General features: G+C 37.2%; 2 protein-coding genes across 2 annotated transcripts; one reads left to right on the top strand and one right to left on the bottom strand.

Annotated features, from left to right (window-relative positions):
• Window positions 1–12,369: 12,369 nt before the first annotated feature.
• On the top strand, window positions 12,370–17,514 carry LOC103424401 (probable LRR receptor-like serine/threonine-protein kinase At1g63430). The gene is made up of 12 exons (XM_008362482.4): window positions 12,370–12,987; window positions 13,380–13,518; window positions 13,646–13,717; window positions 13,825–13,968; window positions 14,061–14,195; window positions 14,717–14,833; window positions 15,297–15,361; window positions 15,713–15,964; window positions 16,063–16,401; window positions 16,482–16,639; window positions 16,750–16,965; window positions 17,081–17,514. Exons 1-12 carry the CDS (start codon window positions 12,900–12,902, stop codon window positions 17,324–17,326), a joined length of 1,971 nt encoding a protein of 656 aa, XP_008360704.3. The 5' UTR covers window positions 12,370–12,899; the 3' UTR covers window positions 17,327–17,514.
• Window positions 17,515–18,534: 1,020 nt separating this feature from the next.
• On the bottom strand, window positions 18,535–22,084 carry LOC103424400 (RNA-binding NOB1-like protein). The gene is made up of 5 exons (XM_008362481.4): window positions 21,526–22,084; window positions 20,198–21,299; window positions 19,753–19,921; window positions 19,051–19,170; window positions 18,535–18,938 (listed from the first exon to the last, which is right to left on the bottom strand). Exons 1-5 carry the CDS (start codon window positions 21,887–21,889, stop codon window positions 18,786–18,788), a joined length of 1,908 nt encoding a protein of 635 aa, XP_008360703.3. The 5' UTR covers window positions 21,890–22,084; the 3' UTR covers window positions 18,535–18,785.
• Window positions 22,085–25,227: the final 3,143 nt, after the last annotated feature.

The raw sequence follows: 25,227 nt of genomic DNA, 5'->3' as shown, positions 1-25,227 counted from the left end.
CTATTCACTTTACCCTTTATTTTGTCCTTATCATTAAAACTCAAAGTTTTCAAGCTCGTTTCATTAGTTTTCCTTAATATATATGGTAAAATATGGACTCATCAAACCTATTTGGGTGGTGTTGTGCTTGGCAAGTTGATGTACTACCAATTAAATGTGCTAACCTATTTATTTAGCAATTAGGGACCACTGTCATGTCAATGCTTCAGAAACTTATTAGGTCGCAAACTTTTGCTGTAACCTAACTAGTGTGGGAACAAATTCTACTATAGTCTTGTACATTTTCGAAATTTACAAATTCTCGAATGTATGAGAGGAACACTAAAATAAAGGGTTGAAATACCGTTTTTCATCCTTGTAGTTTGATTTCATTTTTTGCTTTGGTCCTGTAGTTTGGTTCAGTTAGCAATCAAGTCTTGTAATAAGTGACTAAAATTGTCGAATTTAAGTGAAATGGCCAAAGTAAAAAGTCAGTCGAACTACAGGGACCAAAACCGCAACGTATGTAATCGAACCAACCATTCGTAAAGGTCTCATGGTCCATTCTGTTGGTCTAAACATGTTTGTTTGCATTGGAACTGCTTCTTCTTCGAGGTTTTGTTTCTCTATAAATGCCACAGCTAAGTTAAATTCTAATTGTTCTTGTTGTATATACTGCCTTGTGCTAGCATTTTCTTTGAGCAACGTATGATCGAGGAACTGTCGTATTCCTGTTGTGATAAGTGTGTCGGGTGACGAAATTAGTGTAGTTGGGGATGGACCTTTTAATTAAATTCACACATTAATAACGAAGGGACTTATGCATTCTTGCACCGCCCATATTGCCGTACAATATAAGAATCACATGCACCACTGCCATGCCATGGTCACCATTGTTGTGGACGGTAGGTGAGTGCTAAACTCAGTTGCTCATGCGTTGAATTGATTATGGTTGTTGATGACGGTTCATGTGCATGAGCGACTGATCGTAACATCGTCTGTGAACGTTATAGATTAATCAAATGTTGTAGTGGTTACAAAAATGAAATCGTACCATGCACATGCAAATGTCCATTGCTTTGCCCACACTCCAATAGTTGGTCAAGAAATTGTACTGGTAACAGCGTAGTAGATCTCATCGACCCAATGTAGGTTGTAAGCAACGGGATAAGGATCTCAATTTGTAAGTATACAGTGGTATTGGATAGACCTACTGGTCAATTGAGGTGGCACAAATAATTTAAATTCTCGATGAAGAGAATACAACTAGATCATTAGTGTGATTATCATGTGGCTTTTGACCTAATAAAATTTAGTAAAGAGAAAGGGCGGAGAGTTTATAAATCCAATGGTCATTTTTCTATGTGAATTGCACCCAACCATTGACGAAGAGATAATGTGAGCTTCTACCAAATCAATAAGCTTTTCCTTTCCTAATGTTTCGACCAGACACTGAAATTTCGTAGCTTTTAGATCCACTTTGATGAAGACAGGTTAACTAATATCGCATCATTAAGCCAAAAACTCATACATTAAAATCAAATTAGCATACATAAATAGTTATTGTCGCCCACCCTTATGCATCGCTTGCTGTTTACTCATTTCACTAATTATGCAACAAGTTTCAATAGGATTGTCTTGTCAATTTTAATAATTTGTTTGCATAAAATTTAAACAAGTCTTAAAATATTTTATTTTTGAGATGGTTTGTCCCCTTTTGGCTGATTTATTCAACTTAAGAGCTTTGGCATTTGAATACGTTCTTAACCTTCACTAAGTCAAATCAGAAATATTAAAGAAATTAGAAGAAAAAAATGATCAAACCAAAAAAGAGGAAATCAATTTAATTGCAAAAACCTCTCAGAGATGATAGTTTTTGTTTTTGTTTTTTTTTAACAAACGATATTATGGGCTAAACCTTACAATGAGCTAACAATAATGTGGTTCAAATTCACATTTGACAAGAATCGAACTTAAGACCTCTTACTTATAAGTAAAGAGGAATACCACTAGATCGTAGTACTAAGACCTCTAAGAGATTATAGTTTTAACTCTACTTAAGAAAGAAAAAAAAAATTAAAAAAAAGATGTGTATGACTATCAATTGTTGATAAAAGTGAGTTTTATAATCACTCAATAATTGACATTCATGCACATACGTTTACGACTGTTTCTAACAAAACTCAAAATATTACTCTTATAAAAAAAAATTTATAATATGTACCAAGATTTTTAACTATTAGATCGTTTATAGCTAAACTATTTGACCACACATTTAATATTTTATTTACTGGTTACATATCATACAACGAAACATAATAAATTATCGCAAATATGAAATGTGACACTGGTAGCCAATTATGCAGATGAAATCCATAAAATTATGATGGCATGTCAAAAAGTCTTTTGACCATATTGAGTAAGATCGAGCCACTTCACTCTTTTAATTTTATCGACTAATCATGTTAGATTCAATAACATTTTGACACCTGTATTTATTAAGATCAACTGGGGTTTTGAATACTTTTTAGTTTTAATCCATGCAAGGTACTTAATTCAAAATCATGAGGCTCCCCGCTCCTCCCTTCAAAATTACTCAAAACTTTAGAGTGGAAGCACTTGTCAGTGAGGACCCCTCGTAAACAAAGTCCTTTTTTTTTTTTTTTTGCATCTTTGTTGTTGTGAAATTAGTAATTAGATTTATTCTTCAATTGGGACTAAATTGAATCTGTGGTTTTGGTTTATAACCCTTTTTTTTGTGTTGGTGATGACTGCGTATCGGTTGTTCTGAACGACGAAATGGTAAAATACATAGTGACTCTAGAGAAGATGACTTTTGTCAACTAATAGAGTCTAATTGAGCCAGCATGTACTTTACTTGGGCTTCTTTGTCCGTTTGACACACTAGCAATTTTTCTTTAAATTTATCTCATGTAACATTTTTTCCTATCAATGAAGGTTATGTTTGACAAAAAATAATAATAATAATAATTGGAATTCCCTGCATTTTTTCTAACTTGTTTATACTAACCATCTGTTGTTTTACAAAATTTGATTAAGATGCTTTAATCAATTGCCAACTCAGTATTTTTTATTTATTTAATATATTCACTTAAGCTAGCTAACAACTAATTTTTCACAATCTAGGAATTTTCTACTTTTAATTTCTGTTATTATATTTAATTAGTTCCTCCTTCATTAAAAAAAGGCATTGACACTTTCATAATAAAGCTTCATTAATTTTGTTAAATTTTATGTATACTTATGACACACCCTGATCCTAGAATCAAGGCGTGATGGCCGTCACGTGGACGTGACGTAACCAAAAGTGCGACGCGGAAGCAATAGATAAGAGAAATACGAACAAACAAAAACCAAATACTAGCAATAATAACCAAGTAGCATGCTAGAGTAAGTTTAAGTGTGAAACACACAAATTCAGAGCATAAGTACTAGGTGCAGTCAAGTAGGACCATAACTAAATTACAACACCCGCAGGTGAGTCCTACATTTATGTAGTCTGTCAGTACGCCGTGGGAATCCTCGTGGGCCACCAACGTTGCTAACTAGAACCTGGAAGGGCGCAAAACAAAATTGAGTGGGTCAGTAAAACCAAAGTTTTTCAAAAAAACATTTCATTTAAAACATTTCTAACCCCTCGCTGTAAAACCTGTATACTTTCCCAGAAAATAACATAATATGCATATAATCTTCATATATCTCAAATCACAATTCTTTATCAAAACCCAGAAAATATGCCATGCCATAAATGTCAATAACAGATTAAGAATGCATCAATATAACAGGTGACATAATAAATCAACCGGAGACCCTGTAGTTGGTTTTGTACGGTTAATTCCATAGCTCAATATCCAAACCAACCGGAGTCACCACGGTGACCTACACGACACTACTCTGCACATAAGTCGGAACTACCTGAAGTAGTCTGTACGACAAGAATGGTGTAATAATACGCTCTAGTGCTTCTCTTATCAATCATCTGTGCACATAATCTAAGGTCACCTACCAGTCGGAACTACCTCTAGTGATCTGTACGACTAGCATGTCAGAACCCTCTCATGGTCTATACGACATGCACCTACTTGGATCCAAGGTGAGCGTGCGGTGAGGGTGAATATTATAAGCACTAACACCAGGGGTGCAGGTTATGAGCTTTCAACACGATTCACGTCAACAATAAATCATATGAATAACATAAAACTCACCTGATACTCACATGTGCGTCCACAACACCATTTCATATATATATATATATATATATATATATATATATATATATATATATATATATATATATATGCATCAATTGCTAATTCATATAATTCATAATATGCATGCATGGCATTTTAAAAACATACTTTCTTTTAAATTCAATTTCTGGGAAATTCAGTAGTATATAGGTAATAACAGAAAATAACTGCCCACTCACTGATAAGTCGAAGGGTCATAACCCCGTGATGTCCCTGCATGCGCCCCTACGCGCCGGAATAGGCACGGGTCCACGCACCCCCCACGAGCATCATCCCCTACCTCCAGTCGCCGGGAAAACTTGCCGGCGTCGGAAACTGGGCAGACCTGTAATCGGTCTTTTCTCACTCGATTCTCAACCATTTTCCATGAAATTTTCACCAAAACTTCACATATTACGAGAGGAAGAAGGCTATACCTTTAAAAACCTCCAAATCCTTCGAAATCACGTCGGGATATTTCACCAAAACTAGCCACCTTCGAACTAGGGTTTCCCGACGTCCAAAACTTCCAAACGAACGTCCCCGAGCTTCGTGGGAACTTCCTAGAGCTCACTATGAGCTTGGTTGTCCTAAAAACGAACCAATACAAAGTTCATGAATAGTGCCATACTCGGTGCTTGTGATTTCAACGTGAAAATAAGGAAAACCTTACCTGAAAATAGGACCTTTGAGTTCGTAGGGCACTCACGAACACGATGGTGCTAATCTCCACTTCGATCCATGAAGTTTCAAGGGTTTTTGGTGTTGGTCTGTACAGTTTCGAGAGGGAAATAGTGAGAATGAATCGAGAAGATGAGAGAGAGAAAGGGCACGGGGTGAGGGTATCCTCTGTGTGTGTGGGGTCCATCCCAAAACAAGTCCAACTTCTTTCCCTAACTACACAAATTGCAAATAATTTTTAATCCATTTCAAATTTTCCAAACTTAGGAAAATATGCATTATTCAATAATATGTCACACACACACCTTAGCATCCGTCAAGGACAATTTCATCTTTTCACAACCTCGATAAATAGAATCTCGAGATGGGCTGTGACAACTTATATAAAATAATTTATTTAAAACTTACGGTACATTTGAAAATAAACACACCTACTTTTGGTATGTTTAGATTCTAAATGTGCTAAGAAACAAATTGTACTAGAAACCCAAATGTACCATAAAACCAAATGTACCTATATTATAAGTAAAACAAGGTACAAATATAACCAAATGTATCCCTCTTCTGCATGGGGGAGGTAGTGGTTCGATGCCTGGGGTGGTGGAAGATGATTGGGTACGGCTGAATGTGGACAGAGCAACAAACTTGTAGGACAAGGTGGGTGGGGCTGGTGTGTTCGTCTCAACACATCTTCCCATTACTTCACTCCAAGACCTTAATGTTCGTAAGTAAGTGGATGTCAAAACATTTCTAGCAGATCTGATTGGTGTGCTCTGGAAAGGTACGACAACGCGGTTGAGGCGAGAATCAGACGACCTTTGTACACTCTCACGTTGCGGGGCAAAAATGGTATTTTGGCATCCTTGGGAACTTCTCACTTGCATATCGAGACAACAATGTGTTGTCGATATTACGGGCTGTAGACTGTGATATTGGTGGCTTATTAGTTGGATTCACTAAGCAAGTGAGCAGTTAGACCCGTTTACGGTATATGTCACCAGATTTGTTATTGTTGGGGCTCGACCCAAAGACAACTATTCTCGAAGTACGTGACGTTACGTATGATTGGGCCAGACCCACCTTCATTTTCGATTTTGGTTTTCAGTATAAGTATTTTAAATTACCTTATTAGAGTTTTATCGGTATTTTCAAAGTTACAAATGTTTGGTTGAGTCTTTTCCACTTTCAGTGCAATTTCTGTATGAGTTTTCGACCTCTATGTTAGTACATATCTACTTCGACATTATTTTATTTTACATACATATTTTTTACCCTATGCTAGTATGTGTTTTCCACGTTATACATCTTTAAAGTATGTTTTCTACTTGTACACTGACGGGGGAAGAAAGTATAAACCTGGAGGCACGAAAGATGGAATCATTGCAAGCCGATCATGACAGTGTGGTATATTCCCTTTTGTGCAACCGCTCTAACTTGAATTCTTTGTTATGTGTGTGTGTATATATATATATTCTTCTTCATATTTTCGAGTATTTCAGTGTAGCAAGTTATTTTAAATCTCGGGGCTTTCGAGGCAAAACCCGGCCATTTCCAGCCCTCCCATGGTGAATTGAAGGTAAGGAAACACTTCTCCTTACCTCACACTTTGTTTTCATACCTAGATCGTACCTTTAGGTTGTTAGTTGTGGCGTCGACCGAAGCTAGAAAGCTTCGGTCTCCTTCTCCGGCGAGATTAAGCAACCAAGGCCTTCGAGCCTAAACCCATTGAACCAAGGCCGTTGGGCCGAGGAATTTAGGGCCTTCGGCCCGTTGAAACAAAACCCTTTGGACTAGGCCTTTGGGCTGTGCGAAACTTAGGCCCTTGGCTCGTGGAATTCAAGCCCAAACCTAATGGAGGGCTAGCCTGTTTCCCCCTAAACCCAGAATTCACCAAACTCTTGGGCCAAGCCTTAAACCCTAAACCCTAAACCCAATAACCCTAGGCCCAACCCAGTCAAACCCTAAACCCTTAACCCAGACCCGGTTGACTTGGTTTGACCCAATCCAGTTGACCGACCTAAACCCGTTGACTTTGACTTGGTCTGACAGTTAACCCGATCAAAGGTCAACATTGACTTTGACTTTGCCCGGTTGACGTTGACTTTGTTGACTTTTTAGGGTTTTCGTCTAGGACTCCTCATAGGCTAATTTCGATGTCCTAGACTTATTTATGATGTCCATTTACCCAAATCCAATCATTTTAGTATAGTTTTGTTAATTGTACTCTTTATGTGCTTAGGTGCAATTAATAACGGCGATTCTGTCATTCCTATTTCGTACGAATTTACGACGACAGAGTATCTGTGAGTGGACCCCTTCTAAAATGCATGTTTTAATAGTAGAAATGCATACATGAAAAGCATGATTTAATGATTACGTTTTATGTGATATTATGCTTACTGCGAATATTTTGGAATACCATATTTTCTATCAAACCCATGTTCTTGTAGGGTATCTGATGGATGATGATATACTATTTAAAACATGTTTTTACACACTTCTTTATAGTGTAGATGATGGATGACTTTATACTATGAAGATGATTTTGAGATATATGTACCTATGTTTGGAAAGATTATGTTCAATGTTCTGTGTGTATCTAGTGGTCACCATTCCGCCTAGGGTGAGGATCTGGTGTTGGCTGCGGGCCGGGAGAAATAATCCCTGGCTTCAGGTCGAGGGATTTAGAGCTGGCAATAGACCGGGAGAAAATAATCTTTGGCTTCGAGTCGAGAGACATGGTGCTGGCATTGGGGCGGGAGATATTATACTGATACCACTGTTTAGCACACTATATATGAGATATGCTTTATGAAATGTTTTATGGCATGCTAGGGTTTTCGGAAAACCTACCAGTTATTATGCTATTAGTTTTCATAAAGCTTTGGGGGTTAGTATGTTAATAATTGTTTTATTATATATGTATATCAACTTAGTCCACTTATGTTTGTTTTGTGCCCCCTCATGATTTAGATTCGAGGCGTACGATCTCGGCGTCAAGGCACTTCCGTATCAACATCTTCGAGTCTCTCGATGTAGGACCCATTCTTTTATTCATTCAATTTTATATTATTTATTTTAGTGTTCTAGTTAGTTGTATGCTCTGAATATGTTCCTCATTTGCATATTAATTATATTTAAATTTCTTTTATCTTATTCATATTTTAGTTCTCATATTTTCAATATATGGCTTTCGTCACCCTTGGGGCGTGTCATTTTAAGCTGATGGAGAGCAACTAGCATCTTTTGTGTAAACCTGAGGAAAACTTTCAATCTCTTTCGTGATTTTTTTCTCGATTGCGATTTCAATGATACGTGTCATTCAATGCTACAAGTGATTTTATCGTTAAATTTTTATGATTGTTTAAATTTTATAATTTTAGTCACATTCATTCATTTTTTATATCACTCAATACTACATATCAGTGGTGAAGAATCCCTTCTTCTCAACTATTTAAAAAAGGAATAAAGAAAGATTTTAAAGGATGATCTTGTGCAAATTAATTTGACTAATTCACCACGTGAATAAACATTTATTAAATGAGTAGTTTACTTTTTAAAGCACGTGACAAATATCTATCTATTGGATGAATGATGCAACAAAGTAGAAAAACCCGATTTAAAGTCCAAGAACCATATGGTAGCATTAATTGAGGGGATAGTGCTATTTACACAACCCGATTTAAAGTCCAAGAACCATATGGTAGCATTGATTGAGTGGATAGTGTTATTTACACACCAATTTTTACTTTTCATACACATTTTTAATTTTTGGCCCTTGATCTTTTTCAATTCATCTTATTCGACAGCCGAAAATTAAGAAAATTGTGTAAAAAGTAAAAATGAGTGTGTAGATAGCACCACCGTAATTGAGTGATTATGAATAATTTTGTTTGAAGCCCATTATAACTTTTCGCTAGTTGTAGTTGTCTCCACTTGTCGAGAGTGAAATAATTTTTTCATCAAATTTTGTCTTGGCCAACAAAAGGTAAAATAAAGGGCATTTGGATTTGGAGCTTCATCGATCTTGTGTGTGAACAATAAGTTAGAAGAGATATATTAACACTCAAGACTTGTTAGAACCAAATTAGACGAAGGACCCACTAACTTAGATGTGCAAGTTTTCTTTTATTATTTAACTATACTGTCACTTAGTACTACGGTCTCATGATATTCCTCTTTACTTATAAGTGAAATGTCTTAAGTTTGATTCTTGCCAAAAACAAATTTGAACTACATTACTGCTAACCCATTATGAGACTTAACCCACATCCCCACACCTTAGTGTAGATAATATCGTTTTTCAAAGAAAAAAAAAACAAAAAACCTCTAATACTATATGTTAAAGGGGGGTTTTTAAAAGCCTTTGGAGCCATGGACACCTGGCTTTAAAGAGAGGGTGGGCCCACCAAATTGGAAGATAGTGTTTGCTAGTGTCAAGTGTAACTTACCTTAAACTCATAACAATACTACAAATAGGGTTTAATTAATAATAATAGGGAATCATAGTGCTGGCCAAACAAAAAGAAAGTAGCACAAATGGCACTTGATTCACCATGCTTTAGAACCAAACTTTTCTCTTTTGGATTTTGTTCTCTTCAAATTTACTAGGGCATAACTCACTTTACTCACTTCATCGAAGAAATTTTCGAAAAAAAAATGTAATTTTTATAAGCTAATATTTATCTTTTTACACACGTGTTTAATCTAATCAATTGTTAATTTTCATTTGATTTATTTAATTCGATATCTACTTTGTATATAAATAAGGTTGCGCACAAAGTGAAAAGGGTGTGTGAAGTAATTTTTTTCCAAGGGAAATGAAGTTGGCACATCTTTTATCTCTCATGCATACCGATGTTTATCTTTGTTTCTTGATTCTCCTTTTTCTGTCCGATTCAAAAATTAAATTAAACATCAATTTATACTCGTAAAAAATGTGTTTGAAAATCATTTCTCTTCTTAAAAAGAAGAATTTTAGAGCATGGTTTTAGTATGTGATGTGATATCCACACACTATTTTTTTACTTTTTACACATCTTTATAATTTGTAGTTGTTGGATCGAATAAATTAAAAAAATAAAAAAATAAAAAATTAACAATAACTTTGAAAAATAAGAGTGCGTGACCTTTTTAGTTTTAGAGAAGGTAAAAGTGAAACTCATCTTACGAGTCAAAAGAAAGACCGAAAGTCTCAGACACAGCTGTAAAACAGTCAAAGTAATTCTCTCCCATCTCAAGATATTTCACGAGAAGTGAGACATTATATCAAACAATTTTGAGCAAGCAAGCTTGTTGTATCCTGTGCCTATAATTAAGAGGAGGAATTGGTGGTGATTATGAGGTTAAGGCACATGATTACTGCCGCAAATACCGGGAAGTGATATTGAAACGGATAATGTTACGGAAGTTAAATTTTTAAATCAAATTTGCAAACAAAATGATATATTACCAATAAGAAATAACTAGCGAAATTATTAATTGTAAACCATGTGACGTGTTTGTCACCAATAAGAAATACTGGGAAGAGATATTGAAACAGATAATTCTATGTTGATAATCCAATCATCAACATTCACACATCATTTGGTTTACAAAATTTGGTTTAGAAATTTAGTCTCTTAAGATAATTAATATATTGTAATGCTAGAGAGACTATCTAGATAAATTATATATTTTAAATCATCTGACGTGTTTGTTGATGATTGAATTATTATTTAAGTGTTAGTTAATGTGTTTATTTTCTATAGTGGCACATCACATGATTTGCAAATTTAATCTAAATAATTGATCTACTTTGCATTACTCTTTAGAAATATTGTTTCGCTTATGTAAGAGTTTTGGTATTATATTTTCTTTTCCCTTTTTATGCGCATTAGGAAACTAATGTGCAATGATTTTTATTATTATTTTTTTTCATACCATGAAATTATTAAACTATAATACTAATTAATTCTGTTACACTTATAAAATAAAAAATATATCTTTGCAAGCCAGCCAGCCATTAAAATAAGTATTCAAAATGGATAGTTGTTTATTTCACAATTAGTGTATGCAATTGCACCAACCAAGTTATATATACTAAGAAAGAGTCTCATTCCCCTCATGACTAAAAATTTATGGTTACACACGGTTACATTTGATATTTTTTTTAGTTATATATATATATATATATATAAAAGAAAGAGTCCCATTCCTTTGATCACTTGATGACTAAAAATTTATGGTTACACACTGTTACATTTGATAATCTTTTTTTTTTGAAATGAATATGATTTCTTTATTTCAAAAACTCAATGAGAGTACACATCTTGGTTGAGGTCATCCCGAATAACATCTGGGGTTCCTCGAATCATACTACTGAATCACCATGAAATAAACTTAACTCGACTAGGCGATGAGCCACACCATTACAATTATGGAAAATATACGAAAACGTACACTCAAGAAACTTGGAAGCTAACTACTTAATATCGGAAATAAGGAATTAGACTAGAGTAGTTCGTTGTACCACAATTATAAGCGGAGACAATGGAGATTCAAACACTGCAAACACATGCATTCATTCTCCACACTTGGTGACCGTATATTCAACAGTCACCAAATGGGAAAATTCTTTAATGCTACGTAGCATTAAATGTAACAGACATTGGATAAAGTGAACCAGTTTGAATTATTTGGTCCTATAAATTCAGACCATAGTAGCGTTTAATACTATGTAACACCAAAGTGAAACCCACCAAATGACCAAAGAGAACATTTTCGTATTAGAAAATCCAAACATCAATCTAACCTAGCTTCTTACAATGGTCGCACCCCACTAATCACAAAAGGGTGTGATATCCACACACCCCATTTTACTTCTCACACATTCTTCTGATTTTCGGCCATCGGATCAGATTAATTGAAGAAGATCAACGGACAAAAATTAACAAGGGATGTGTGAGAAGTAATTTGGGATGTGTGGATCACACACCCCTATCACAAATTATGAGAATTTGGCTCCAATATGCATCACGAGACACCATATACTGGATTTAATATCTTAGTGGATAGACTATTGAGTTTCCATCCATATTTTCCATACACGAAACTCTCGCCTCCCCAAAATATTACAGCGGACTTTCAACCCATTGTCTTTCCTCCCACTTCCAGTGTCTTCTTGTGCCTTCCTGTTTGTGTGGTCACGGTTAAACCACGTCAACATTTTTTTATTACTATTCATTTTTATTTTATTATCTCTATAAAAAAACAATATAAAATATTGACGTGACTTAATCATGACCACATAAAACAGGAGGGTACATGATGACACCAAAAGTAAGAGGACAAACAATCCTTGTCCTTTCGGAATATAGCAGTCACCGGCTCCAGTTAACCGTCAAAGGTTTTACCGCAGAATTTTAGCAGTCGGCACCAACGCAGATCCAAACACACACACACGACACCAAAACCCACTATTCAAAAAGCAAAAGAGAAAAAGAAAAAGAAAAAACCAAAACCGCCATTTTAAAAGAAAATATTCTCTCTCTCTCTCTCTCCTCCGAGTAATTTTGCTATCCATTTTTGTTTTGCCAAAGCTTTTACTAGCAGCAACCAACCAAAGCAACTGCCTTACCATTACCAAACCTCTCTTTGAATCCAAGTTTTGAGTCCACATCTCTCTGGGGTGCTGTTATCTTTCATCTTCCAAATTTTGCTTCATTTGGCCACTGATTTGCTCAATATTTGTAGTGGGTAGTTGCCGAAAGCTTGGATTTGGGACTCGGTTGTATTTGCTTCAAAAAATTCACATCTTTTTCGTATCTGGGTAGCATTTCTTTGTCTACTTTTTGTTGGGTAGTAAGTACGTTTTTACAGTATTAGTAAGGCTTTGTTGTTTGAGTCTGAAGCTTTAGGCCATTTGCGGTTTCTTTTTTTGTGGGTTTTTGAGTGGTGGGTAGATGAGCTCTTCTGTGTTGTTTCTGTATTGAGGAAACTAAGAGAAAAATGAGAAGTTTTGCCTCCTTCCAGTTTCTGTGCTGCTTGATTTCTGGGGTTCTTCTTGTGGGTGGTGAATCTTTTGCTTCAAAAGAAGGTATGTGTTGCTGTGAGATCTCTCTTTTTCTCAGATCTTGGTTTCGCTAAATCTCTGTTTGGTTGCTGAGAAAATGTGTGTGTGTGTGTGTTAGGGGGGAAGGGAAAATGATTGTCAACAGTTGATGGAAAGTTTTAAGGGATTCAAGATTGTGATTAATTTCTTTCTTAATTAGCAGAGAGAGAGCGTTGTTGAAGTAGTGTGAGGGTGATCATGATGCTTAAATCGCTATATAATTGAATATAATCGCATTGCTAGTTTGATTAAAGAATTCACTAGATTAGCAGTACATATGAAAAGAATTAAGAACAAGATGTAATATGTTTATATGTTTTTGCCCATTTGTTGTTTTAGTAGATTTTCTCTGAGTGAAAAAAATGGATTTTGCACAGTTTTGGCCCTCACAACCTTTAAGGAAGCAATATATGAAGACCCGCATTTGGTTTTGTCCACTTGGAATGCCTTGGATGCCGATCCTTGTGCCTGGTCCGGCATCACATGTTCTGTGGCTCGAGACCATGTTATCAAGATGTAAGATACGATCTTGTGTATGTTAGTTCTGAATCATAGTATATTCTTTCCATTTTGTTTTCGATTTTGAGAGTAAAACTTTAGAATGACTGGTATACACTTTGTTTTCGGTATTGTTTTTACGCAGTAATATTTCCAGTTCATCAGTAAGGGGATTTCTTGTACCAGACTTGGGTCAACTCACCTTCTTGCAAGAACTGTATGCTTTCCGTCTTCCCACCTACCACAGTGATTCTGAAGTTATATAACCTTAATTCCAATCTTATTTGGTTGAAGCTTGATTACTTGTGTCTTGTTGTTTTACAGAAATTTGCATGGGAACAAGCTGCTTGGAACAATACCTGAAGAGCTCGGCTTGTTAAAATACCTCACAATCTTGGACTTGGGAGTGAATGAACTCACCGGTCCAATTCCTCCAGAGCTTGGGAATTTAACCAGTATTGTGAAATTGTACTAGGAATTTCACATTCATTTTCTGAATGATGCTTTAGTTTCTTGGTTGTTTGGGATTTTACTTACAGTGGGAATTACTTTTGTTGCAGAAATCTTCAGTCAAATGGGTTGTCTGGTCAGCTACCTCCTGAACTTGGCAATTTGGGACACCTTGAGGAACTTCGTTTGGATAGGAATAAGCTTCAAGGAACCATTCCTTCCAATGGCTATACAAGATTCCCAATGTAAGTTGCAGAAGTGAAGAGTGTTTGAACAATTCCTGCAGCTCTGCACTTACCTTAAGCAGATGCTTTTAGAGCTGAAAATAAATATGAGGATGCAAATTTATCATCATAAAATTAGCTAAGCTATTCAAAATTGAGAAAAAAGAAAGACGAAAAGAAAAGGTGTTGATGGCCATACTGCCGTGTTTCTTGCATGGATTGTGGATCATTGGATCACTGGAACTGTATTTAGTACTATGTTTTTGAAGTAGAAAAGATGAATACGTAGAAATAGCAGATTTTGAGACAAATAAGTGGGGATTAAAGTTCAAGTGCTAGCTTTGTTTATATTTGATTATCATAGCTCAGATTTAGAGAAAGTTTATTTGATTGTTATGTTGTTCCGTTATTTAAGGAATTTTTTTCTTGAATTTTGTTTTTCACACCAACAACAAAGCCTTATCCCACTAAGTGGGGTCAACTGAATGAATCCTAGAATGCCACTGTGCTCGGTTTTTCATAGTTTTTCTTTTTTGCTTCAGGTATGCCTCACAATCAAACCTAACAGGCCTTTGTCGATCATCTCAGTTAAAAGTTGCAGATTTCTCGTACAACTTCTTCGTTGGTAGCATACCTAAGTGCTTGGAGTATCTTCCCAGGTACTGTCCTAACCAAGGATTTGTCATGTGTAGGTAGTATTATTGTTTGTTCATGTCCAGTATTAATCAATACCTGTTTAATTATTGTGTCAAATCTTAATAATTTTTGCAGCCTGTTTGATACTAACACGACCTGGTCATTGAGGGGGTTGTGTTTGGATTGACAAAATACTCAAGCCTTAGGAGCACTTGTCTCGAAACCATAATTGTCGCTTTCCCATAAAATCAAATAAACAAGGATTAATGCAATACCAGATCAACAAATGCAGGAGCCTAGGACATCATAAACCTTTTTCCTACAATGTTAGTTAGCAAGTTTATTTTGTCAATTTCATGTTTGTGTCAAGTACTATTCTAGTCTCCTAATCTTGTGCTGCATTCGTGCCATTTTGACAATTGCCGTAGTTATCCTTGATTGTATGCAAACTTGTGAACCTTCATTTACTTCAATTATTCCTTGCAGGACAAGTTTTCAAGGAAATTGTCTCCAAAAACAGGATCCCAGGCAGCGTCCTGTAGAACTATGTGGTATGCGGGATTTTATATTTTTTGAAGTCTATGAACTATCAATGGATATACTATACATGCTTAGTAGTTTCATTAACTTTTATAGTGGAAACTGAACCCAATCAAAACCCTTCAGCAAGTTTAAAAGTGTGAACAAATGTTTTTATGCTCCTTTTGAGCAAAGATCCTAATATCAGTAATTATTAATTTTGTGATGCTGAAATTGATTTGGTGATCCTAATATGTAATATGGAAGTTTCGTCGACTCGATATTTAGTTGATTGTTATAATACTGAATCTAATGTGTGGCAATTGATATGTCAGTACCGATTGTTGTAGTTAGTGACCTTTTCTTTTGTTGGTTCGATGAAGCTGGTGCACCCCCTTCGAAAGGCCATCCTGGAAGTAACCCAAAGCATACACCTGCCAAAGTGGTCTCCAAACATCGGGAGGCTTCAAAACCTGCCTGGCTTTTGGCTCTGGAAATAGTCACCGGAACCATGGCATGTTCGCTCTTTCTAGTTGCTGTTTTCACTGCTGTTCACAAATGCAATAGCAAATCATCTATCATAATTCCTTGGAAGAAATCAGCTAGTGAAAAAGACCATATCACAGTCTACATAGGTTTGTTCCTTGTTGCAATTTGCAACTGCCTCAATTGAGTTTTTGAATTCTATATGGGAAAGCAACAATGGCTAATATGGTTAGCGGTTTCCATACAGATTCCCAGATGTTAAAAGATGTTGCCAGATTCAGTAGACAAGAGCTAGAGGTTGCCTGTGAAGACTTTAGCAACATTATCGGTTCCTCACCTGACAGTTTGGTCTACAAAGGCAACATAAAAGGTGGTCCTGAGATTGCTGTGATATCCCTTTGCATTAAGGAAGAGCATTGGACGGGCTATCTTGAACTCTATTTTCAGAGAGAGGTGACAGATTTGGCAAGATTAAATCACGAAAATGCGGCAAAATTACTGGGTTATTGTAGTGAGAATGCCCCCTTTACAAGGATGCTGGTTTTTGAATATGCTTCAAATGGGACACTGTATGAACACCTACATTGTAAGTGAAGGCTCCTTCTAACTACATTTCATTGCTATCGAAGGTCTCACGGGCTCTAACCAGAATTTATTTTAGTGCAGTTGGAGAAGGATGCCAGTTAAGTTGGACAAGGCGCATGAAAATTATTATAGGCATTGCTCAGGGACTCAAGTATTTTCACTCGGAACTTGAGCCGCCATTTACCATATCAGAGTTAAATTCTAGTGCTGTATATCTTACAGAAGATTTTTTACCCAAGGTACTCCATGAAGCTTCTCAAATCCCTTAATTCAGATTTGTTCAAACATGATTCAGATGTATGAAAATTCCGTACGCATACATGATTAACACTATTTTTTTCTACTGTAGCTCGTTGATTTTGAAAGTTGGAAGTCAATTCTTGCGAGGTCGGAAAAGAACTCTGGCACTATTAGCAGCGAAGGTGCTATTTGTGTCCTTCCGAATTCTATGGAAGCACGCCACCTAGATGTTAAAGGCAATGTTTATGCTTTCGGCATACTTTTACTCGAAATAATCAGCGGGAGGCCTCCATACTGCAAGGATAAGGGGTGCTTGATAGACTGGGTAAGTAACTTTTATGGATGTTTTTGTGTTTTGCCGAATCGCTCCTAAGGTAATCTGAGTAGTGTAGTTTATGCTAGTTATGCGTCAAACAACTTAAGACTCCCGTCTTCTGCAGGCAAAAGACTATCTTGAGCTGCCAGATGTGATGTCGTATGTTGTGGATCCTGAACTGAAACATTTCAGTTATGATGACCTCAAAGTTATATGCGATGTGGTGAATCTTTGCATCCATCCTGACCAAACCAAGCGGCCATCGATGCAGGAACTATGCACCATTTTGGAGAGCAAAATCGACACATCAGTCTCTGCTGAGCTCAAGGCGTCTAATTTGGCGTGGGCGGAGCTTGCACTTTCATCATAAATTAGCCAAGTTAACACACTGTAAAGAAGAAATATACAACCGTAGTACTCGTCGCCTTTTCTTTTTCATGACCTACGTTTTGTTCCTTTGTAAATGTTTGTAATTGGAGAGGGAGCTTAAGGATTCATGTGCAGGACAAAATCTCTTTGTATACCATTTGCTGGTCAGTAAAGTCCCATGTTTCTGTTCGTTTCAGATGTTCGAAATATCATACGTGACAGTATGTTATATCACATGTTCATTGACTATGAATCTATGGTCTAACGGTATTCTTCTGCAAGTAAGAGATTTTGAGTTTGACTCTTATGCATGACGAGTTCGATATCAATTATCTTTGCCACATTATGTGGATTAGGCCAAACCCCGACCGCCAATATCGTTGTATCAAAAGGCTCGACAAACAACTCCGTCAAACTTCACAGTTTCAAGTTTGGCTATTTTGAAAAGGGAAAGGGGAGATACTAGGTGGGCAAAGAAGCATAAATCTAGGAAGGGGCGTGACACATGCCAATTATTGCATTAATTAATACGATAAATAAATCTAGATGCGAGAGGACTGTGATTTGATTATTGTAAATAACAAATTCGATACCAAATTAGGTTGTTCGTTGCCTGATTTGACCGAACTCCATCATCTCCTTAAATTAAAATATATCATTATACTAAAATAATAAAAAATAACAATCCTCATCTGTGTGGTTTAGATTCCTAAGGCCAATAGGAAAGGACGGAATCGTACCACGTCACCATGTGACCTTATTTCAACCGTAGGAGATTGTTTAACCTTTATTGTTATTTTTATCTTTTAAGATTGAATATTGAGTGATCATAATCTTCTTAGACCGTGAGCTTTTGGAGAACGTGACAATTCTTTTAGTGCTTTCTAAATATACACCTACTGTGAAGAACTTCCATTAAATAAATTTTTGTTGTGCTTTTAACAAAAAAACACTTCTAACGTGTTTATGAACACAAGTGATAAGCATTTACAAACAAGCCATAAAACGTCAAACAAAATATAAAGGCCTGTTTGATATCTTTCTTGAATGCAATTTTTTACATTCTAATAAAAAAGTGGGAAGTTATTTAGTCACATCTATCTATCACATCATTTTTGAAAAGTATAAATTGATTTCAAATAGAATAGAATAGTGAAAAGACTGGGGGCCTTTTTATCAGTATGTGCAATGTGCATAGATGAAAAAACGTCATGAATTGTGTTCAATCATTCACTAGTGAGATGCTTCACGACACACATTGCACACTGTCACACAAAACCCAACTTAGAAATTTGGACATTCGTTCCATCGACACATAATTAACCCGAGAAATACTAACTCGATATTGCTCTCGTCCGGTATCTTATGTAGTCCTAGACCAAATAAATATCATCTTAACAAACCATTGGAAAATCAAAACTTGTATAAAAAACAATCAGTCAACAAGATCATTAAACCTGCTATTTATGCTTAGAATGCGAGTAATGATTGTCGTTGGGATTCCTCCTTCCACTGAAAACGGCTAGCGCCTTCCTTATGGGAGGCTGCAAAGGAGCTTTTTTATCGGTATGGTGGCAGAAGATGAAGTCATTGGTAGCGAACAAGTCGTCTCCCTGCATATGTAACATGTGGTATAATCACACACTTGATAATTGAGCAACAATAAACATGTACTCAATCAGAGACTGTCACAATTAATGAAAACCAAAGAGTTTGAAAAGTGACCTCCTTGTGTGCTTTCTTCTTTGTCTTTGGATGTAGAAACTTTTGTGGGAGTTGATCTTCACGTAAAATGGGGTTCTTAGAAATGGCATCCCTTCCACCCTGAGGTAGAGGCAGTGAAAACTGCAAACAGCCAAACATCTGATTGCATAAGCGGACATGCGCAACACTGCTTCAAATAAACACAAAAATAGAACATAAAACCACAAGAGCCTTCCTTTTCACTGGTGAGTGAGAGGTCTTAGGTTCGATTCTCGCCAAAGGCATATTTGAACCACCTTATTGCTAGCCCATTGTGAGGCTTAGTCCATTTCCCCACCCCCTTAGTGTAGATAATATAGTTTGTCCAAAAAAAAAAAAAAAAAACCCCACAAGTGCATGCCGGCACAGAACGAGATGGATTAAGTGATAATGAATGATGTATCCTTGAATGCAATACTTTACGTTCCCTAATAAATATTTGAATATGCTGTCCTCACATCCTAATTCAGTCATGAATTTTGTGAGAAAATTGCAGTTTGTGAGATATTAACAATGTTATAAGCACACAAGCACAGAGTATCCCATAAACAACTGGATCGTACCACAAGATCGAGGAAAACTTATAGACCACTGGATATGTGTTTTACTTGCAATAAACCAACATCTCTAAGCTACGACAGATAATGACCAATTCCTGTTAAAAGCTTGTATAGATATACTCACTCTTGTGCCACGCAATATGATCCGAGGTCGACGGGCTGCCATAACAATGCCATTCTCACCAACTGTAACTGCTACTTTGCGCAAAGTACCGCCATTTCCACATTTTGGACAGAAAATTTTCCCAATTTCAGCAGTCACAGTATTGCATGCATGGCACTTCAAAATCCACCTATCAAGATGATACCATTAGAAGCTCATGATACAGTTGTTTCATAAAGCAATATTAGACGCAATAGTGAAGGGAAGGACAATATTTTTTTTTTCTTTTCAGTTAGATAGGAAAGAACAAATTTAAATCCAATTGAAACTACTTATTCTCCCCATTCCCTATAGATTATATTTAAATTTTTTTTTTCACTAAACATTGTGGTAAAACTTTCAAATACACCAAAAGAATTTGTAACAGTATGCAAAGAAAAACTGAATGGGAAAGTGTATCAATTACCTGTGCAGCTGTCTGATCTGCATTCCTCCAGGTGCCACCAACCGTAAACCCATCTGCAGAATAACATTCTGCATTGCAAAATCACCGGTTACACAAGCTACACTAGACTCAGACAAGGATCTAAGCATCCAGCTTTGCTCACTATGATCATCATTCAAACTGGATGTATCAACACTTTCGTTAGTCTCACTTGAGATCTCCAAGTGATCTAGCCCTTCATTTATCGTTTCAACTTCATCTCCTTCAACAGAAAAATTCACATACTTGTCAGCGGTAGCTTCCTCTGCTTTGAAATCATTAGCCTCTACCCCATTGAGATCCTTCCCTTCTTGAGGAGCCCTTAGTGAATCTTCTTCCAGTATCGTTTGCTTTAGAGTTGGAGACAGGCCTTCAGCACCATTCTTCGTCTTTGTTATCTCAATGACCTCAAACATTCCAATTCTACTACATGCTTCTTCAGATTCCACAGGCAACGATTGATCCTTGCCTCTAGCTTCCTCCTCTGCATCTTGAGCATCCTTTTCAGAAAATGCCTCATTAGACTCGCGCCTAGCTTTTCTTCTCAAAAACCTCCTATGTGTACTTCGACTGACAGCAGGCATCCAGTCATCAGCATTATCATCTAACTGTCCTTGGGACGCATCAATCCCAGCAGAAACCATCTTCCCTTCAATGCTTATCTCTTTCTTCTTGGGAAACTTTCTTCTATGTCTCCTTTCAGTGCCCACACTATCCTCCTGATTTTCGGAATGAGCATCACTTTTAACTTCCACTGCAGAGCCATCAACAGAACAACTATTGGAATCAATCCCATTCAAGTTTATATCTTTCAAAGGAAGAATTCTTGAACCGAGGTTCGACTTCTCCTCTTCAGCATGTTCCAGAGCCTCCCACTCGTCCAAATTGGGCACATTATTGCCCCAACCTGGCAAGTCCTTCTCTGGTAACCTCTTCACATTAACCGTGTGCACTGGGGGAGGGCAGTCCCTAAGATGTTCAGTGCCATGTATCTGAGCCTCCAACGCATAGGTCAGAGCAATGAGCTTAATATCCACATCCGAAAGCGTCTGTAAATCCCCGGTAGCCCTCGCAAACTTAATAACTGTCCGAAAAACACAATACCAAATCAAACCCAATTCTAAAACACATCCTACAATCTTATACATCACATGCCCATATAAAATTTCAATAACAAATCCCTAAAATCATCTCATAGAAATAATTCTCAAAAACTACAATTCCTCGAAATTAAGAACTAATGAATAATTGAAGCCTTAATCTTTCACAAATAAACGTTGTTTAATTGATAAATAAATAAATATATGTACCTTTGTTGAGGCATTCAGGTGAGGGTTCCATGGTTTGGACTTCGAAGGGAAGAAAGGCGAGCCGGTGGCGGGAAACGGGGTCGCGGACCTCGTCCATGACTTCCGGGATAGAGACCAGCTTGTCGGCGCAATGGCTGAGGCTCTCTCCGCCTTGAATGATGGCGTTGGCGTCGACCACCGCCATGGCTATGCCCTTGGAGGACTTGCAGCTCTCCACCAAGACTTGGGCTGCGGCGTTAGCATCCGGGTTTCGGGGCTTTGGCTCCGGTTGCTTCTTAACTATGCTGGTCCAGCCTGAGATTGGAGCTGGGCTCACCTTCGGGTTCTCGTCGGCGACAGGGGCTGGGGCTGCGGTGTCGTCCATGGTTGCTTGCGAAAAAATGGAGGACAAGGGAGGTTTGTTAAACCCTAGAGGAGGTGAGTACTGTTATGCTAAGGAAGTAGGCAACCGAGTGCCACCGACGTCGTTTTTGTATTTAGGATTTGTTTGATCTGGTTATTTGGTAATGGAATTTGTAAATTTTATATGGGAACTGGGTTCAATAACCCTATTATAAAGAGAGCAATCCTAAATAGGGGTGGGCAAACGGGTTTTGAACTCGCGGGTCGAGACGGCTCCAAATATTCTAAATACAAAATGGGGCTGTGCGGGTCCACAAAACTAGCAGGTCATGGCGAGGATATGACAATTTTTTACTCAATCCGTTAACACGACATAAAAAATAACGGCTTTCGGATCAGCACGATAACTAATCGGGTTTTTATCGGGTCACCCATTAATAATGGATCTTTAACGGGTTTACATGCTGATAACTCGTTTCGTCCCATTAAGAAAAGAACTATTTTGATGATTTTAAAATTAAAATACAAAAAAAATTTAATATAAAATACAATAGTCATAGTGTATATATTGTATATTGTTGTGGCCTACATTTAACTGATAGGGGAAGGGAGCTGGCGACACAGAGAGAAACTAGAAAGAGATGTGTTTGTAGGGTTGTGTAGAGGAATATATGTTATTCCCTCTACGCAGTGTCTTTATTTATAGCAATAAGAGAGAGAAGAAATCATTCTCCTCCAAGGAATACAAGTCTATATAGAAAAGAATAACTAGAATCAAATCTAATCTAAGATTTACACAATCACACTTAAACTAGAAGTTTATAACACTCCCGCTTGAGTGTGTAAATACTCAAATAGATTCGACATCATGTAAAGGTTGAGGAAGTCGACTCATCGACACTGATTCTGGGAACACGTTATTCTTAATAAGATAGGAATTTGCATAAGAAAGTAAGTCTCACAAAAAAACCCTAAGGCTATTGTAAAAACCCAAGTAGGGACAAAATCCATAGTCTAAGAAAAAATGCGTGAGAAATGCAAAGTCAAATGAAACGTTTACTGGACATTATCGGGGATATGATCAACCTAAGGTTGGTGCCTTATCAAAACCTAATTAGGTAGCAAAAACCCAATGGGAAAAATGCTCCTAATCGTAGGGAAAAGGAGTACATTAAGATCAAGCAAGTATACTTCAAGATACTCCCCTTGAGTTTGACACAATTCTAAAGAGAACTAGCAATGTTACAACCCAGAAAGTTTACGAATACCAATTCCTTGAACAAACTTCTGAAACGTCACATTCGGTAGTGATTTGGTGAAGAAGTTAGCCAGATTGTCTTGTGAACGGATTTGCGTGACTTCAATCTTTTGATGCTTTTGTTTTTGATGTGAGAATAAGAATTTTTGGCTCAATGTGCTTAGTGTTGTCTCATTTGAGGTAACCCTTATTGAGCTGTTCGATGCATGCTACATTGTCTTCATAGATCATCGTCAGGACATTAACGACGGGGTCAAGATTGTAGGAGCTTCAAATATGGCCCACAATTGCTCTCAACCAAAAGCATTCCCGAGTTGCTTCATGTAAGGCGAGAATTTTAGCATGGTTAGACGAAGTGGCAATTAAGGTCTGTTTAGTTGACCTCTAATAGATTGCAGTGCCTTCAACGGTAAATATATAACCTGTTTGAGAAAGCGCCTTGTGCGGATCAGAGAAGTATCTTGCGTCACCATAACCAACAAGGCCAGAATCGACTCTATATAAGGGGATGCAGCATCACTCGAGGATCTGTAGGGATAAAACAAACCTAAATCCGTAGTACCCTTAAGGTAACAAAAAATGTCTTTCACACTAGTCCAGTGTCTGCGTGTTGGTGCATTACTGTATCTTGCCAAAAGATTAACAGCGAAGGAGATGTCGGGTCTAGTGCATTGAGCTAAGTACAATAAAGTGCCTATCGTACTTAGATAAGGAACTTTAGGCTCCAAAATCTCTTCATCATCATCTTTTGAACGGAAGGGATCATGTTTTGCATTTAGAAATCGAATGACCATATGAGTACTCGAAGGCTTCGTTTTATCCTGGTTAAAGTGGCGCAACACCTGCTGGGTGTAGTTCGTTTGATGTACTAAGATTCCATCCGAACGATGCTCTATCTTGAGACCAAGACAGTATCGAGTATTTCCTAAATCTTTCATCTCAAATTCTAACTTCAGGTGCACGACAGTTCTCACGAGCTCTTTAGAAGTTCCGATGAGGTTCATGTCAACGACATATACTACAACAATCGCAAAACAGAAATGTGACTTCTTACTGAACACATAAGGGCATAGTTCATTGTTCACATATCCCAGACTAGTCAAATACTCACTCAGACAGTTATACCACATTCTTCCGGATTGTTTCAAACCGTAAAGTGAACGCCTCAGCCGAATTGAGAGCATGCTCCGAGGTTTGGAAATATTTGATCTACTCAATGTAAGTCCTTTGGGAACTTTCATATAAATTTTCGTATCAAGATCCCTATAGAGATACCCAGTTACTACGTCCATTAGCTGCATACTTAGTTGTTCTGAAACTACCAAATTGATAAGGTAGCAAAAAGTAATCACATCTATAACGTGTGAATAAGTTTCATTATAGTCAATCCTAGGGCGTTGTGAGAAGCTACAGGTTTAAACACCTTACGTTTCGTAAACAAATTGAGTTCGATTTGGATTGCTTGTTTCTAGTTTGACTAATCGGTTCTATGTTGACATTCATCAATGGAACGGGGTTCAATGTCAGCGCTCAACATGATCTCAATAGCTACTGCATATGCTAATGTATCATCGACGATCATTTCATTTCTACACCAAACATCATCCAAGCTAGCATAATGGACCGAAATCTCACGATTCTCGGAAGTTGGATTCGTCTATTTAATAACGCTTCCGTAATCTAGAATTTCCTCATGAGTTGGATAGAATGAGTAAGCAACAGTTGGATTCACGGTAGGCTTTTCAGGTGCCTGTACCGTGAGTTTCCTCTTCCGGAGGTGTAAATCCTTTAAACCAAAAGGTCTGCCACGCTTATGTGTAGGGGCAGATGATTGGCTAGCCACTAATGTACGTGGATCGGCCAAAGTGGCATCTCGGACATCCAGGAGGGAAGTCTGTCATACATTTGGTATATCCATCTTTGTAGGCACATTCGCAGCTCGAATATGGGATCTTGTCACTTTCGCTAGATCGGTGAAAGCATTTGGCAAGCTCTAAGCTATGTTTTGAAGATCTAATATGCGCTGCACTTTAGTTTTAGACTGAGCGGTGGTGTAGGGATCTAAATAAGACAAAGTGGAAGTCATCCACGATAATTTGCTT

This window comes from Malus domestica, chromosome 14, assembly GCF_042453785.1.
Source record: "Malus domestica chromosome 14, GDT2T_hap1".
NCBI lineage: Eukaryota > Viridiplantae > Streptophyta > Magnoliopsida > Rosales > Rosaceae > Malus > Malus domestica.
The sequence above is the reverse complement of the archived record's forward strand: the minus strand, read 5'-3'. Positions and strand labels throughout refer to the sequence as shown.